Consider the following 18,138-nt stretch of genomic DNA (forward strand, 5'->3'; position numbering starts at 1 on the left):
CCCGGAGATGCCGCTGCCGCGCGTATAAAACCCTTCCTCGCCGTCGACCGCGTGGGGCCTTCGGAGCTCGTCGCGTCGGATGGACGCCGCCTCCTGCTGCCGCGTAAGCTGCAGTTTTCGATCTCCATTCGCTTCTGGAACATTCTAGAGCCTTCTACGGAGGGGATCCGTGACCCGTCGTCGCTTTCTCTCGGTCGCAGGTCTTCTCGACGCAGAGATGTCGCTTCCCGCTGAGGAGGCTGGCGGGGCCGCCGCTGACGCGGCGGCCGTTCTGCGCTGAGTCGACGAGCGAGCCGTTCGCGGGGTCGTCGGCCTCGAAGAGGCGGTCCAGGGGGCCCGTCATGGCGGCGAAGAAGGCCGCGCAGGGTGAGTTGACTCGAGGACGTTGCTGTGTGCTGTTTGGTTTCAGTTGAGGGGTTTGGTGAGGGTTTTAGTTGGGGGGAATTGGTGGTGCCTCTGTTCGGTGATGCGAGTTTTGGTTGTGGAGTAGGCGCATTGGGCGTCCAAATTTGCTCCGTGGCTGTGGTCAATGTATACCGTGTTTGCTCTGTGGATTGTGGCGATGCCAGCCATTTCGTTCCGGTGAAGGATAGGAGATTGGAGTCTTGGAGCTGGTCTATTGTCTGGAGATTATCGTTTTTCTTATTCACGTTTTGATAGGATTCTGTGAGCACATTACAGACATGAACTTTTGTAATGTGCAGCTTAACCTGTTTGGTTGATTTTGGTTCAAATATGTCAATATATTGTATAGCTGCCACCTCTGCAATTTCTATTGATTATTTTTAGCTTAAGCACATACTCATTACTAAACGTGTTTTACTGCATGCTTGTTGCTATATCTGTGTAGTGATTATTAAGCTCAGTCTGCTTGGTTTAGCTTGAAGTATGTTATAACTTGAACTTTTGTATATGGTGTCCTTTTCAGATTTTTTAGAATTTAATTCTCATTTGGAATCACAACACATATGCACACACCTATTCAACTTCTGATCAAAATGCAAGCATTGGGCCTCAGATAGCATTGTTGATTCGTTGGAAGCTTATTCTCGTTTCTCCACTATAAGTAGAATCCGTTTGGCTTATTTAGATATTGGACAGTGCAATTAATGCTCAAACTTGATGCTTATGCCTGTGACAGTGAAAGCTGTTTTAAGCTTAATGCAGTTGATGTTTTATTCATTGTTTCAGAATGAAAATAAGTACTCCCTCTGTTATTTTAATTGATGTCGTTGACTTTTAAATCTACGTTTGACTATTTGTCTTATTCAAAAAAATTATATACTTATTGATTATTTTGTTATGATTTGATTTATTGCTAAAGTAACTTTAAGTATGATTTTTAATTTTGTATATTTGGACAAAAAATTTGAATAAGACGAAGGGTCAAACGTAAATCCAAAAGTCAACGACGTCAATTAAAAAAAAATTGCAGGGAGTAGTTGGTTGATGTTTGACAAGTCAAGTTCCAGTTTGACGTTCAGTACTGCTTGCAGAGTTAGATACACTGAGATAATCAATACATTTAGCTACTTGATTCTGGCTAGGTGCGAAACAAGAAGAGGGGAAATACAAGCACACGGTGGATCTACCAAAGACAAGTTTCAGCTTGAGAGCTAATTCTATTATGCGGGAGCCAGAGCTCCAGAAGTTGTGGGAGGAGAACCAGGTGCTCAAGAGGGTATCTGAAAGGAACACTGGGGTGAGTTTATTTCTTTGAGTAAAGCCAAAAATAAAAATTAACATAATGTGACTTTGCTGGTTTCTTGACTGTTTGATTAGGCTACATTTGTTCTCCATGATGGTCCTCCTTATGCTAATGGCGATCTTCATATGGGCCACGCACTGAATAAAATCCTTAAAGACATTATAAACCGTTACAAGGTATCATCTATCCTTCAATTTAATCTGAATGATAGGTTAATGCTTCTTTGGAAACTGTCGGTATATTCTTCTGGGTAATTACTGATGCAGTTTATAGTATGTTGTTGTCTTATTCAGTTCAATTCTTGTTTTTGAGTTCTACGTTCCTGTACGAATGATTGGTGTATATATTGTGCTGCCTTTTCAGATGCACTGCAATTTCTGTCAGTCTTTATCTTCACATGGTAGAGCCTCCTCAGTGTAGTTCATTATGTATGAGTTTGCATGATTAAAATGAACTTTTTGTTAATTCTTGTAGTTGTTCTTTTTCCTGATAACTATCTGTTGAAATGTTTTTAACTCATTTTTATTTGACAACTAGTGCTTTTTTACATTGGTCAATTAAATCTGCATCAATATTATCAATGATTGGTAATTTATATCAACCGACACAAGTCACACAACATTTTGCTTTTCTTCTGTATGCAGCTGCTTCAGAATCACAAAGTTTCTTTTATTCCTGGGTGGGATTGCCATGGCCTTCCAATAGAATTAAAAGGCAAGTTCATCTTTATATCCTATGAAAACACCTCCCATGTTTATTAGAAGTTAATGTAGTTATTGTCGTATGGTGGATGGGTGGATTTTGGTTTTAACACATTGCTTGCACTAGCCAAGTAACTGTTGAGTATCCCATAAAAATATAACCATTTACTATTTGCTGCAGTTCTGAAGTCTATGGACAAGGAAACATTGAATGCTCTGACACCTATCAAATTAAGGCAAAAGGCTGCAAAATTTGCCAAAGCGACGGTTACTACCCAAATGAATTCTTTCAAGGTAACATTTTCTTCATTTTGAAGTACTTTAGTGCCATCATGATCTAATTAGTGAGTTGCCGTTATCTATGTTTGTGGGTATTTCCTGCTGTGTTTGCAGTCATCTAATATCTGGAACTTAGGCTCATGTTTTTCTATTCACTGAAAGCTCTTGACACTTTTGGCCTTTAGTTTCATACTTGTGTAATTGTACTAACCAATGGCACTGTACCTGCAGCGGTTTGGTGTATGGGCAGATTGGGACAACCCTTACCTAACTCTGTCACCAGAGTATGAAGCTGCTCAGGTTTTCCTTCTGTTATCTGCTCATATTATTTGTGTTATGTAATTATGGCATTGCACTCAAAACTTATTTATCCATTTCACATGAATGAGAACTTGGAGTTATAGAATTACCTTACTCAGATCATCGGTATCTTCTTGGTCACATGAGCAGTTAGCTCTAATAAAAGAATAGAACAATTAACTTTGGAGTTCCTTTAGTCCATTTATCATTGTTGATATAAGATATGATGGGTGTATATTTTATGTTGTGAAAATAAATGCCATTAAATATTGATACTGTCCTTTTCATCCTTATGATATGTTCCTAATCAATGATTGGAGTAACAACTTCTGTTCACCATTTTGATGTGCCAGCTAGAAGTTTTTGGTCAAATGATTATGAAAGGATATATCTATCGGGGACGAAAGCCTGTCCATTGGAGTCCGTCATCACGTACTGCTTTAGCAGAAGCTGAGTTGGAGGTATGCTTGAACTTTCTACTTGGTGCTAGTAACTTTTAGGTGACTATTAAATATGCTAGTATTAAAAAGTTGAAAGTTCTACTCCCTCAGTCCCAAAATATGGCAGCCTTTCTAGTACAAATTTGAACTAGAAAGGTTGCTATATTTTGGGATGGAGGTTGTTTCCTGCTTAATTTCAATTATTTTTATTTATTGTGCTTTAGTATGCCTTCTCATTGAGAAGCCACTAGATTTGTTGCCTATTTCTTTTGGTTAACATTAGGCCTAGACTGCTTCAGATAAACTACTGAACTATTTTGTGAACTCCTTTCATGTTTAAGACTAGCACAATTGTTCATTAACAACCATAAGAGTGTTTTATGTCTTACTACATATAGGACATTACTTAATCTCTCACTTAATCCATGTGTGATTGTATCATTTGAATTCTTTGGGTTTATCCTTTGAATTTGCTTCCTCCTATCATCATGTGGACTCTTTTATTCTTCCAGTATTCGGAAAATCATATTTCCAAAAGCATATATGCAGCATTCAAGATCACCAATCTGTCTAAGCCTGGGTTGTTGGAGGAATTTCTCCCTAATTTGTGCCTAGCCATATGGACCACTACTCCATGGACGATTCCTGCTAATGCTGGTGAGGTGATGCCTTGATTGCTTTAATGTAAGGGAAACATCCACTAGTTTCACTCTTGTAATAGGATTTCATGGGAGCCAACATAATCAATTTCAGAACGATCCAATTGTGTTGGGTATAATAGCTAACTTTGAAGCTATATGTATCTGTACATGGAAAATAACTGATTAAGAATATGAAATGTCACATATGTTTTGTAGTTCCTAGAAAATTTGGTTACTGGTAATGAGGGTAAAGTAATATTAGTGTTATCAGTGCTATAACATAATTTGTTTGTAATAAATCATGGTACACATCTTGCCGCCAATGATAACACTTTCTCCATTTATCCCTTCATAGAAACAAGATGCTTAATTTCATGCATGGGTATGATGGAATAGTTGATACTGCTAAGCTGCACAGCATTTGAGGTTTTTGTTGCACAAGCAAGAAAAAATGTCTTATTGTCTCTGCTATTCTGAAATCGGAGTACATAGCATTACGTTCTCGCCTATTCTCGTGTGTCTGCTGCACATATTCTGGATTTGCTTGCAACTCATTGGATCCTCTATATATTAACTTGTCTAAGAAGCCCTTTCTTCTTTAACCAGCTGTTGCTGTGAACCCTGAGCTTACTTATGCAGTAGTTGAGCTGCAATCTGTACTAGAAAGTGAGTCAACATCTGGTGGAAATCAACGAAAGCATGGGAATATTTTGAGCCCTGGGAGTGAGAAACCATTTATCATTGTGGCTGCTGATCTTGTGTCTGCTCTTGAGTCCAAGTGGGGTACGAAGCTTGTAATCCAGAAATCATTTCCTGGGTCAGCATTGGAGCACTGCAGGTATTTGTTTGTCACTTCTCACTTCATGATTATTGTGATTGACCTGTTTCTTTTGGGGGGTTTATTTATGTTATAATTTGTGCTTTCAGGTATATTCATCCTGTGAATGGCAATGAATGTTCTGTTGTTCTTGGAGGAGATTACATAACAACTGAGTCTGGCACTGGCCTTGTTCATACTGCCCCTGGCCATGGTCAGGAAGACTACCTAACGGGTTTGAAATATGGGCTTCCTATTGTGTCTCCTGTGGATGATGAAGGAAACTTCACTGCTGAAGCTGGACAATTCAGCGGTTTATCTGTTCTGGGAGCTGGTAATGCTGCTGTTGTGAAGTATCTGGATGAACAGTGTTCGCTCATCTTAGAAGAGCCTTACAGTGAGTAGATTGACAATGATCTCCATAATCCTTGTTTCAACTTATGAATACAGAGGACCTTATTAAGTTTGTCTACCTTGTATCCCTTGTTGACAGAACACAAGTACCCCTATGACTGGAGGTCTAAAGAACCAACAATATTCCGAGCAACTGAACAGTGGTTTGCCTCGGTGGATGGTTTCCGTAATGCTGCAATGGATGCAATAAGGCGAGTATCTTGGATTCCTTCTCAGGTGTGTAACTGCTATACTTTATTTTCCTTCTCTTTTATTGTCTCACTGAACTTGTCTGTTTGAACTACCGTTTACAACTGCTTTCTAAGAGTGTTTAGAATTTTTGTTCAGTCCTATTTCTCTTCTGCTTTGAATCTTGGCAAGCTTTTGCTTGATTTCACATATTATGGTCTAGCAATGGCATATTTTCATGCATGGTTGATGTGATGTGATATGATGTTGTTGAGAGAAATCCTTTTGGATCCTTTAAAAATATATTTCATGCTAATATGTAATGACCTGATCATATTGTCTGGTAGTTAAGTTACAGCATCTTATGTTGCTTGATAAGAACTGTTGCTTGACTTTGTCTTAACATTCCCAGGCTGAAAACAGGATTGTGGCCATGACTTCAAGCCGTTCTGACTGGTGTATTTCACGGCAGAGAACTTGGGGGGTTCCTATTCCTGTTTTCTATCATGTTGACTCTCAGGAGCCTCTTATAACTGAAGAAACTATTGAACACATCAAGGGTATATCTATGCCTGTGACTTTTATTGGTTGAATACTTGAATGTTATCATGGTACAGTAGTTAAACCAAAATGTGATTAAAAGAGGCACGTTAAATAATGATTCCATAAATTAATCTTCTGATGTGCAAAGCATAAACTGAACATATGGAGAACACATAAATATGACAGAGAAGGATTCACAAGATTTAGTGATATAGATTGCATAAAGAGCATCAGGCAGCAGTTTTAGCTCTGTTAGAATTTAAGAGCTAAGCAGGAACATTCTTTCTTTGATTTGAACTTTGTTAGGGTAGATGCAAAATTTGCGTCCCACCTTTCTGCCAAACAAGCATCTAGTTGTAACATCGGAGTATCTAGTTCATGTCACTGTGTGTGTTTACAGCATGGATGCTTCCCAGCTGTTTAAGCAATATAACTCTATAAATTCTTGGATTGAATAAAACTAAAAAAAAAAAGAATGCCATCTTTTAAAGTTGTCTCATGTAAGCGTCTTTGCTGACCTGTATTTCCACAATACGTTCATTTTAGAAAACTTCTGTTCAAGGAAAGGCCAGAAGTTCTTGTATCCAATGTGTCTCTTAATATCATGATTCATGAAGCTGTGAACCATTTTTGCTTGCACCTTTTCTGAATGAGCATAGGATATGCTTGTGCTTGACAATGCTTCCCAAGTGTTTAATTTCGTTGGCCCTGTTACCCTTTTCTTTGTGTGTGTATAATAGTATTTAGGGGTTATTTGCTTGGGTTTTAGAATCCCAAAATGCCTGTTAATAATATACTTGCCTGTTATGCAGGCATAGTGTCAAAGAAAGGCAGTGATGCCTGGTGGTATATGACCATCGAGGAACTTCTTCCTGAAAAATATCGTGATAAAGCATCTGAGTATCGTAAGGGAACTGATACAATGGATGTTTGGTTTGACTCAGGTAGGATTATATTTTCATTCTTCCTCCATTAATAGTTTTTTTTTTTCTAAAACAAAACTCAAACGTATGATTCTGGTCACAATGCCTAAAATGGCAAAATCAATGTTCTTCTGAGAATTTTTCCATCAGAGATACTATCTTGCTCTGCTCTTCTCTCTCGTCAACGTTTGCAGTTTGCAGATGTTTGTACTTGTAATTGCTTTAACCTTCAAATTGAACCAAACTGCAAAAGACATTTGCCATAACCATCTCCTTTTTTACTGTGGTAGTGTACGGTGTACCGTCTGCTTTGGTTTTGGCCATAGGTATCACAATGTGGTATAGGAAATAAACGAATTTCAAGTGGTAGTAATGGACACTTTTAGTAGAGGCATAGGGTTGACTTTAAAATATCAGATAAAAAGACTGTAGGTAATTACTTGTTATGGAGCTGTCACGCACTGTTTTGTTTGTTATGTCAAATTTGTTTACAGACCGTAACTTCAGTTATTGACTTTATTAGGGGCTCAAGGATATAGCTTTTTTTACAGTGTTTTCTTTATTATTTTCCCATGTTTTCTTATTTCCTTGATTTTTTTTTTCACATCTGCATCTTTTTCCTAATTTAGGTTCTTCATGGGCTGCTGTTTTGGCAAAAAGAGATGGCCTCAATTTTCCAGCAGACATATACCTTGAAGGTTCAGACCAACACCGTGGATGGTTTCAGAGCTCATTGTTAACCAGCATTGCTACTACAGGTAATTGTGGGATAATATTTGCTACAGCTCTTTCTAGAAGCTTGAATGAAAATCCTTTTTTTTTGTAAAAACTAGTTTTTTCTGGCATTAACTGTGCAAGTCATGGTTCATCCATGATGTTGTTTATTCTACATATAGAACATACTTTTGAATGATATTTGGTTTGGTATCTGACATTTCAACCACCAGTTATGCAAATGGTGAAAAATTTTCCTTTGGCAATAATTCTGTATTGCTTGATTTTCTCATGATATAGTTGCATACTCTGGAACCACCTGTGCATTTTGTCTTGATATATTTGGAATATTCAATTCTGCTGGCTGACAATAGGTTAACTGTTCTTAACCTTTCCAATTGAAAAAACAGGAAAGGCTCCATATTCTAGTGTTATAACCCATGGTTTTGTACTGGATGAAAAGGGTTTCAAAATGAGCAAATCTCTTGGTAATGTGGTGGATCCTGAGAAAGTGATTGTTGGTGGGAAAAATTCGAGGGTATGTTCCTAGAAAAACTTCTATCCTTTCTAGACTTCTACTTTTGCCTAATGAAATATCAATCAACCTTTTGTAGCAAGAACCTGGTTATGGAGCAGATGTTCTTCGGTTATGGGTTTCTAGTGTTGATTATACTGGAGATGTGTTGGTTGGTCCTCAAATTTTGCGCCAGATGTCTGACATGTACCGAAAGCTACGAGGCACAATGCGATTCCTGTTGTCAAATCTCCATGATTGGAAAGTATGTGCAGTTGAACTACCATAATTCATTTAATTTCCTGATAAAAAGTATTTTATATGAATCTGCAGGTGTCGTTTCATATCTTTTTAATATTTCAATGCACTTTTTACTAGTTTTCATGTTGCATAACTTTCTCCTGGCTTTATTCTTCCCTTTATCAATGCAAAGTACTGAAGTTATCTCTGTTTGGAGAATACATTGTGGTGAATACTTTTACTGCACAGAATTTTAATCTCTTGTCTATGTTCTATCCCTACACTTTGTTTGAACATCTGTTTCTATGATCATTTAGTTCTCTTTGTTCTTATCACCCTTCTCTCTTTCCTGTCTGTAGCCAAAAAATTCTGTCCCCTACAGTGATCTACCAAAAATTGACAAGTATGCGCTTTTCCAACTGGAAAATGTTGTGACTTCCATGAAGGATAGCTACGAGAACTACCAATTCTACAAAATATACCAGGTGGGTTAACACTGTGCTATGCTTCTTTCCTTTTATTTTACAATATTAATTGTGATCTTTTTTTTTTTTTTTGAGATTGTGTGATTGAAGTTTACTGTATGTTAGCCATCTTTCTGATAAATGAAAAATGTGGTTATGATTATGATTTAGTAAACAGGAGTTTGATGATCAAAAGTGAGCTTGTAGCCTGAGAGTGCAAAGATTTTTCCAGTTACTCCCCCTTTTAGTTCTGCATGCTGGATCCTGAGTGAGATGCTTATTTGATTCTGAAATTACATGCACACGGAGAGATTATATTCTGCCATTTTATATGCTCAGAATGGTGTTATATACATACATATTTATGGACATATGTTTCTATTTCAGATCCTTCAAAGATTTGCTATTGTTGATCTCTCCAATTTCTATTTTGACGTTGCAAAGGATCGACTCTATGTTGGGTATGTCATATTGTCATTGATCTCTTCTTCATTGATTATCTTTTGTTAGATTGAAACTCACCCAGTGTTGTTTATTAATATTGCTTACCAGCTTCATAACTTTGATGATATCAATTTATCTGTCTTCTTATCAGTGGCCGAGTTAGCTTTACAAGGAAAAGTTGTCAGACAGTCCTCAGTGCGCATCTGCTCTATCTTGTTAGAGCAATCGCCCCCATTATGCCACATCTAGCTGAGGATGTATGGCAGAACCTACCCTTTCAACACACATTAGATGATGGATCTGTTGCCGAGTTTGTTTTTAATCTAAAATGGCCAGTTAAGAATGAAGAATGGCTCTCGGTTTCAAAGGATGATGTTGATTTTCTGAGTGTTATCCTCGAGGTACGCAAAAGTTTCAACATAACTTTGAAGCGATTCTTATAACAGGCTTCATAGGCTATATAGCTTTACAATTTTTTTTCTTTCAGTTGAATGTCTTTTTTTTTCCTACTTAAAAGTGAAACCCTTCCTTCAACTTGGAGAAATGCAACGCAGACTAGATTCATTGTATTGATGATCTGATACACAAGTAGCTACTTGTGATCTGAAATAGTACCATTTCTGATAAGTTACCTGATCCTATAGTTTATATGATATTGTAGCTATTATTAATTTCATGATGATCCTCTTTATTACATTTTTCATGAGCATACTTGCATTTATGCTTCATAGTGAGGTTGATTTCTATGATATAAAATCCCATTTACTTATCGACAGTTGAGATCGGAGGTGAACAAAATTTTGGAGAGTGCTCGAACAGGAAAGCTGATAGGCTCTAGCTTAGACGCAAAGGTCTATCTCCATGCGGAAAATGGTAACACAGTGTCCAAACTAAAGGATCTAGCTTCTGCAACCAATGATGCGGATGCTCTGCACCGCCTGTTTATCACATCTCAGGTAAACTCAAAATTAGAGATTGTTCTTCCGCATTCAAGTTTTTTTTACATTGGGGGTGGTTGTTTGGCTTTTTCACGGCATATTTATAAACTAAAAGTAATTTGTGAATAAAAAAAATTATGTATGTGTTCTTAGCGAGCTATAAGCCAAGATTGGAAAATAAACCATGATAAAAAAGCTCCATAATCAACTTTATATTTAAGATTGAAAATACAAATTTTGGCTTATAAATATAAACCAAAGTGAAAAGAAAAGGGTGATAATCTTTCTTTCTTTCTGCAGGTGGAGATCCTTCCGTCCGTAAGCGACGAAACCACATCTGGTGTGACGTACACTGGAACTTTTAGCAGTGAGCGCACCGGCAACATCTGGATCGGTGTGACTCGTGCTGATGGTGAAAAGTGTGAGCGGTGTTGGAACTACACCCGGGACGTTGGATCTTTCGTTGATCATCCTACTCTATGCGCCCGGTGCCACGGTGTCATTGATCTGCCACCAGTTCCTGCTGCTGCAGCTGTCAGCTGAGGCTGCTCAAGAGTCACAAGGACCCTGATCGAACTATCAGCTTCATTTGAAGATTATTGGTGGAGTTGATTGATTTTGTTCTACTTTTTTTTTCTTTGCTTTGTCCGATTATATACTATAGGAAGGGGGCAACTTGAAGGGGTTCTGAAACTTAGTTTCTAACTTCAATTTTTGCATGTACGACTACAATCAAGTCGTACCTTGATTCTGAAGTTTTGATTGAATGCTTTCTGGAGCTGTTAGTCTGTTACTGTATGGCAGAACTCACACAGATTATAGTTGAAAACAGTTTTGCACATGAACTCTTGGTGTACACATCTCCCAAATAGAACGTCAGCATTATGAAAAGTAACCAGCAATAAAGGGGCATTTATGCAAAAATCATGCTACTGTCAGCGTCTCAGCGATTCGAATCAGGGGTTATTATGAAAAGAAATTACCAGCAGACGGGGGACGTTTATGAAAGGGAAATCGTGGCCGTTGGATCTAAAACGCATCGGTGAAATCCCCCGTCCAGTCTATTACCACGGGAGGCCCGGTCGCCGGAGATCCACCCGCCGTCGCCCCCACTCCCCGGCACGCGAGAAACCACGCCGCCTTCTCCTCGGTGACCTCCCCTCGCCTCGTCTCCTCGTTGTCAGTTTGTCACCCACCTCCACGCAGGATCGGCGCCCGCTGCCTCTTCTCCGCCGCGGCGCCGCTCCCTTATCCCTCGCGAGAAACCCGCCGAGACTTGCACGCTTAAGCCTTAAGCTTCTACCATTTGGATCAGGAGACCGGAGAAGGTGGAGGGCGCGGACCCCTGAGGCGGAACCAGCGAGGTGCGATCCCCCCTACATCGGAGGCTGCGGCGGCGCTGATGGCGCATGAACGAGGTGGCGCTGCGTCGTCGGCTGCGGGTCCCGCCTCCGAGGAGGATGCGCTGTGAGTCTGTTGCCCAAATCCCTAGGTCTCGTGAGTGTGTACATTCCCTGACGCTTCAGACGTGCTTGTGGTGTAGTAATTTGATCTGAAGTCCGCGGCAATTGCAGCGGAATTTAGGTCATTCTCGTGTAGAGTGTTCGTGTGATGAGTTCAGTGGAGTCGAAAATTTGGTGGATCACTCTGGCTTTGGCATGCGCCCGCGATCTACTACCAAATTTCGTGTGGGTACGGTGAATTTGAGAGAAACGAAGAGCACAGTGCTGTTTGCTTGTGGTACAAGCAAGGGTGACATGAATACTAGGAGACTTAGTTGAGCTGACTTGGCATTTACATGATTTTTCTATGACATTGTTCAGTTTGTTCTACTTTTTTTTTCAATCTCGATATATCTTCAGGATGTATAATCCTTCTTCCATGTAGGTTTATTGACTTACTACATGAAGCTCCCCTATCCAGTCATCGAGAGCCTAGAAGCATTGTTGGTGGCACCTTATACTGTATCTTGTTGGTTAGTTCAAATTTCTTAATCACCCATCGTATTTATTGTGATTATACCTATGAAGATTACATTGAATATATGAGTTCATTCAATAAATATAATCTACAAAAGCTGAAACATACATATCTTTTCTATCTCTGCGCTATGTTACTGTCATTACCCATCAAGTCCTTGTTTTGCTTCATTTGTCCATTTTGTGGTAGCTGTATTTTATATTTCTCTCTAGGCAGGTTATGCAGCTGTGGCAGTGTCAGCTCCATGGATATTTTACCTTGTACCAGATATGATCCCTCCATTGCTATGCAGCTCCAACGTTATCCTTCTGGTTCTAACAGGTTTTCTTTCATATTAGCCGTGTCATGTTTCTGTTGCTGTTTTCTGTTTGGTACTCTATTTACTTATGTGTGTTAATTATTTGTCTCTTACTATGACTTGTTGTTTACATGGAACATAATGCAGGTATTTTTCAACAATATTGGGTTCACCAGGTCAGAAAAGTGAGATTGCAGGTGTTTAAATAAAACAATTATCTTTTCTTTTTACTTCAACAGGAATCTTATTTGAACTTTGCATATTAAGTTATCCTCTGTGATGCAGGGATATTATGATTTTAGTGAGAAACTGAAGCGTATTGCTCGACTTCCATTTGCCACCATTGCTAGTGGTAAGTAGTACCAAATAAATTTGCCTGATGCTGTAATACTAGCATCTTTTCCATTTTTTTAATGTTTATAGCAAGTATGTATTACTTAACTGCACTTTTTTTCAACATGATTATCCTATGGTCTTTGGTATTGATTTTTAAGGATCTGTTTAGGAATTGAGATTTTGAGATATTCATATGTAAAATATTTTGGTCATTGGAATGACCCATTATTCATGTTCTTTTTGTTCTTTTGGCAGGCATTGCTTCGATGCTCTTAATTGTAGTCTGGCAACCTCTTGTACAGATACTATCAGTTTCTCTATTGCTAAGGTATACCTTTGTAATTGCATGTAACCTCTGTATATTTGTCTGTTCTGTGTTGAACAGAAGTTGAGGTTTATCCAGCATCTTTTGTCACGAGGTTTGGTCATATACAATATGCACACTTTAGATGAATTCTACAGATTAACAATATTTGTTTCTCTTGTTTGGTAACATACATTAGTCTTTTTTTGGGTTCATTTCTCATTTCTTTCATTTGCTTTTGTGCAGGATTACTATTGTGGTTGAATCTGTGTGTGCTGGATGTTTTGTGAGCTTATACTTATGTGAGTCAAGTACTCAAGTTGTTTATGTGTCTTATTTTATTTTTAGATACTTCGTTTTGACTTCTAAAATTGCAGCAATTATGCTTTGTTTCTGCAAACGTTAGAATTCCACAATTTTGAGTTTTGTTTAAAATATTTATCTTGCATCCTGAATTGTATAAATTAAGCAAATTCCACCATTTGATAGGATATTCCGCTTGTTTCTTCATGAAATCTTCAGTTGATCTACTTAATGAGAATATGGTATAGTCACAGGAAATGGGTTGAATGCAACGTTCCTCGACCAGAATGTGGGGACATTTTTGTTCCCACCTTGTAAAAACCTCTCGCAAGTAGCGTGTTATAGAACAGTAGAACTGTTAGGGAACAATGCTATGGCCGCAAAGGCACAAGAAAACTCCTAAAGCCGGTAGTGATAAGACTAATCTTATTTTAGCATATATTTTTAGTGGTTTATGTGATTTTTATTATATCTTTATTTTATGTTACCAGCACATAATATATAATGGTAGAATCCTTATGTCAGGGATGTAATTAATAAATAAACTGTAAAAGGCCTTTTCCCAAACTGTAATCATCCAAGCAGATCCTTAGCCATGCAGGAGAAACCTTGCATGATGGAGGGTGCAAGGCCTTACTGACTTCTGTTTCAATCTCTTCTTTCTCTTGTGCTGCTACTAAGAGCATTGTTGTTTTTACCTTATAAATGAAAGTTTCAAGCCCCATTATTTATTTTTTCTAATATGAAATGTCCATTTGGTTCTTTTTACAGGGCACATCCACAAATACAACTCTTTGAATGGGCGCCCTGACATCTTGCGGTCTTTGTATTCTGCACTCCAACCATCTAGTACTTCGGAAGATCGAAGGTACAGCATTAAGGGCGTACAATAAATGCGTTGAACTCTTCCTTGATTACAATTGCCTATATAGTAGTCTGAAGACACATAGGTTGCTCATATCTCTCTATGAACATGTTCTATGTACAGTTTCTACGAACTCTTTGCTTCATGTTTATCAGAAAATAAGAAGAGTTACAAGTGTTGATATGTTGCCAAATATTCTTACTTGATGTACTCCCAGTATAGTTTCACAAGTGTTCTTTTTCTTTTCATCAGGTATTATGATGGTCGTCTTTCTGACCAGCAAATGGCACTGCTTCAGTACCAAAGGGAGAATATTCATTACCTGAGTGAGGAGGTACTTGGAAGATGAATGCAACTGTAAACTTGTAGTCCATTTAAGTTTTGCAAAATTATTTTTTAAAAAACAACCTGCAGCGTTCTTAGCAAATCCATTCTAAATGTTGATTATATTATATTGTGATAGTATTTGAAAATATTTGTACAAGACAAACAGCAGAATTACCAGCCTTACTACTTATTGGAGGAATTTGCTGATCCTTGTATCTAGTTCTACATTGGCTTACTTGGCTAGTTCAGTAGTCAGTGATGAAGGTCTCAACAATATGTGGTACTCCCTCTGTCCTAAAATAACATCATCTTTCTAATTCAAAATTTGAACGAGAAAGATGAACTTGGGACGGAGGAAGTATTTTGCATTAGTTGGAACTTCCAGAAAATTTCTCGCTGAATACAGAATAACCAAACCTTTACTTTCCTGGAAGGTGCTCCGCCTGCAAGAATGCTTAAGCAAATACCAGAGAACTGATGTTGGGAGCACTCCTCAGGTCTGCACAACACTGGTTGATTATTTTGCATGAATTAACTGACACTTCATAGGTTCAAAATTGGAGAGCGAATCTCTGTATTTGTTATGTGACTTCGTGGAACGATGGACTGCCATCAAATTACCCCCTCTTAATTCTGCAGGCCGATCTTGCCCATCTATTAGCATCACGTGATCAAGAACTGCGAGCACTCTCCGCCGAGGTAATTAAACCTATATTTTAGTGTTGTAATGCCTCTGATTACAAAACACAATTAATTTGCATACACTTCAGGCCTGCCTTGCGATTTTGACTGTGTTGTTAAGCTAGGCTGGTGTCCAAAATCTCTCCTCTCTCTGGCCCACTTTTTATGAACTCGTGCAAAAACTATTACTGTAGATGTTCATAGTATGGGAACTTTTGAAATTGTAACTCGACTTTGTAGCTGTAAATTATAATTTGAGAGCCATCTGTTTAGGTTGTTCATCTTTAGCGCCATAACTCAAGCTGTAAAGTTTTTATTAATTTTTTTATCTTGAAATAATACCATACTTATTGAATTCATAGATGAATCAAGTGCATTCAGAGCTTCAACTTGCACGTGGTCTGATTGATGAAAAGGATTCAGAAATCCAGCGCATTCGTGTGAGCAACAATCAGGTATTTTCACAAATAACAATCAAGGGATGTAGCTTAGCACGTGGATCAAGTCTTTTTTGCTTATGTCTTCTTCCAAGCTGTTCCTGCTTGATTTATGATTACAAACATGCTGGATGCAGTATATTGAAGAAAATGATAGACTCAGAGCTATTCTTGGAGAATGGAGCGCTCGAGCAGCAAAGGTACAGGCTAATGTTCTGTTGTGTGTTGACTTGTAGCATTATTTCATTGTTTTGCATTTGCTCAACAGCTTGAAAGAGCACTGGAGGCAGAGCGAATATCAAGCATCGAATTACGAAAGAACAATGCAAAATTACGAGGGCAGACTTACAAGGAGCAGAACACCTGATTTCCCTTGTTTTCAGGATATATTCATCTATTGTCATGAATGAGCAGGTTTATCAACTCTTCGACTGCTAAAGGTGCTACCTGTTACATCCTTCAATTCCGAACCTAAGAAGACAACAAAGTCCGGTTTCGCTAACAAAACAAGGTACAAGACCAGCGTAATCCGAGATGCATCAAGCAAAGGAAAATGCCGACTGCACCTCTCCTGTGAATGTACAGTTTGATGTTTGTAAATGTTGCAAGGGAGCATAGTGCAGCACTTGTTTTGTGTGCTTCTAGCTGATGCTTCTACAGTGACATCTTATCATGGAAAGAGTTTCGCACCACTTGCGAAATGAAAATTGACCCATTGCATTTGTGCTTAAGCCCACCCCCACCCTCCAAAAAAGGTATCAGACGGCAGACTTTGAGACAATCACTAAAAAATTCTCATGAGTTAAGTGTTTACTCCGATGAGAGACATGGGCAATGATATCTTTTTATCTCCTGGGTATTGTATTTGGCTGGTTATCCATTTTTTTTAAAAAAAATGCGTGATATGCGAGATCGTACGGCAATCAGAAATGCTTTGCTCTCAGATCTAGTACTGCATACGTACCCTTATATTTTCACTTTTTATTATGCTTATAAGACCAAATTTGAATTCTTAATTTTAAATTTAAAATCGATTTTAAATTTTTTTTATTTATTAGTTTTTCACCTTTTGCTTTTAGATTACTAAGGACACGTATATAAAAGTTTTATTTATAAATTATTTTTTGTTTGTAAATATGTTGTTTGACTTAAAAAAACAAACAATGACCCGAGCTTTATATTACATATTCATCGGAGATTGCACTGAAAAGTGGAGTTTGCAAAATAGTACTCCCTCCTATCTTTAATATTTGACGTTAGGAAAAGTTAGTTTATTTCATTGTCCAAAACTTCATGTATTAGTAACCGGAGGGAGTATTGCAATCTGAGATTCTTTATTCTTAGATTCAGTATGCCTTTTTTTCACTTACACTTTAGTACCTTTATAGTATTACATATGTATATTTCTTTTAGTTGTATTGCATGTGTATCGGAGATTGTGCGCCTCATGACCAGCACCCAATGTGCAAAGGTAGCGAATAAATTGGTCGAGTTTTTCTCCCTCCTTTTCCTATCGGACAACTGGTTGGAGGAGAAAGTTAACACCGATAAGTTCATACAGCAACCAAGGAATGTTCCTGATAATAATTTGGTTAAAATTCTATCCCCGCCATTTGGCTCATTATTTATCTACTTGCAAGTTGTAAGGTGGAATATCACATGCCATTAGGCCCCATTTTTTACTTCTACTGACACTGCCATGCATGATGCTGCCTTCTTTGATCTCCACAAAGAAACTTGTGGGGGCCTTTGGTTGTTGAAAATGCAACAACAAACGATCCTGAACTAGACCAGGTGCTTCAAATAAATTAATACCCGCGAGAAATTAAAAACACGACGAAACCTGGCTATGGTTTATAATGGCATATTCTTTTGGTACGTATTATGTATTACTACATACATATTCTTCTAACTCCTAAACTATATATCATCCCCATCTTTCTGCTTCTGTTTATACTTATAAGCCAAATTTTAAATTTTTCAACTTTAAATTTAGAGTTGATTTTGAGGTTTTTTATTGAAATTTATTTTTTTGTCTTGACTTTTAGATTAATAAGAACATGTATATAAATGTTGTTATTCACAAATTATTTTCGTTTGTAAATATGGCGTTTGTTTCTCCATAAAAAGGACCAAACAATCACCCCCATATGTTCATAAACTGAGTTTTATCGCTCACAAGTCTAAAATATACATGTGTTATCATTTGCCTTTTCAGGAAAAAGTCAAATAACATATTTTTTTAAAAAAAATATGAATACATTTATATATATTTTTTCTTAGAGATCTAAAAGTAAGTGTAAAAAAATAAACTATGATAAAAATAGCCCAAAATTAACTATATATTTAAAGTTAAAAA

General features: G+C 37.8%; 2 protein-coding genes across 4 annotated transcripts; both read left to right on the forward strand.

Annotated features, from left to right (window-relative positions):
* Positions 1–11,087, forward strand: LOC102719934 (isoleucine--tRNA ligase, chloroplastic/mitochondrial). The gene is made up of 22 exons (XM_006649031.3): positions 1–103; positions 201–366; positions 1,548–1,702; positions 1,783–1,884; positions 2,353–2,422; positions 2,591–2,703; positions 2,920–2,988; positions 3,342–3,449; positions 3,941–4,085; positions 4,676–4,907; positions 4,997–5,283; positions 5,380–5,516; positions 5,881–6,028; positions 6,824–6,955; positions 7,564–7,692; positions 8,059–8,186; positions 8,263–8,427; positions 8,762–8,887; positions 9,254–9,327; positions 9,462–9,711; positions 10,087–10,266; positions 10,549–11,087. The coding sequence occupies exons 1-22, from the start codon at positions 80–82 to the stop codon at positions 10,789–10,791; spliced, it is 3,183 nt and encodes a 1,060-aa protein (XP_006649094.3). The 5' UTR covers positions 1–79; the 3' UTR covers positions 10,792–11,087.
* Positions 11,088–11,265: 178 nt separating this feature from the next.
* On the forward strand, positions 11,266–16,689 carry LOC102720213 (protein FIP1-like). 3 transcript variants are annotated; one of them, XM_006649032.3, is made up of 15 exons: positions 11,266–11,427; positions 11,564–11,715; positions 12,136–12,223; positions 12,441–12,549; positions 12,674–12,723; positions 12,812–12,878; positions 13,118–13,190; positions 13,413–13,468; positions 14,241–14,337; positions 14,587–14,668; positions 15,096–15,158; positions 15,301–15,360; positions 15,705–15,797; positions 15,917–15,979; positions 16,048–16,689. In XM_006649032.3, exons 2-15 carry the CDS (start codon positions 11,651–11,653, stop codon positions 16,144–16,146), a joined length of 1,065 nt encoding a protein of 354 aa, XP_006649095.1. In that variant the 5' UTR covers positions 11,266–11,427; positions 11,564–11,650; the 3' UTR covers positions 16,147–16,689. The 3 variants fall into 3 exon arrangements, with proteins under 3 accessions (XP_006649095.1, XP_015688872.1, XP_015688873.1); XM_015833386.2 differs by having other exon boundaries at positions 11,266–11,398; XM_015833387.2 differs by lacking the exons at positions 11,266–11,427; positions 11,564–11,715 and having other exon boundaries at positions 12,144–12,223; positions 12,445–12,549; positions 16,048–16,686.
* The last annotated feature ends 1,449 nt before the right edge of the window (positions 16,690–18,138 follow it).

The sequence above is a fragment of the Oryza brachyantha genome, chromosome 2 (assembly GCF_000231095.2).
Source record: "Oryza brachyantha chromosome 2, ObraRS2, whole genome shotgun sequence".
Classification (NCBI taxonomy): domain Eukaryota; kingdom Viridiplantae; phylum Streptophyta; class Magnoliopsida; order Poales; family Poaceae; genus Oryza; species Oryza brachyantha.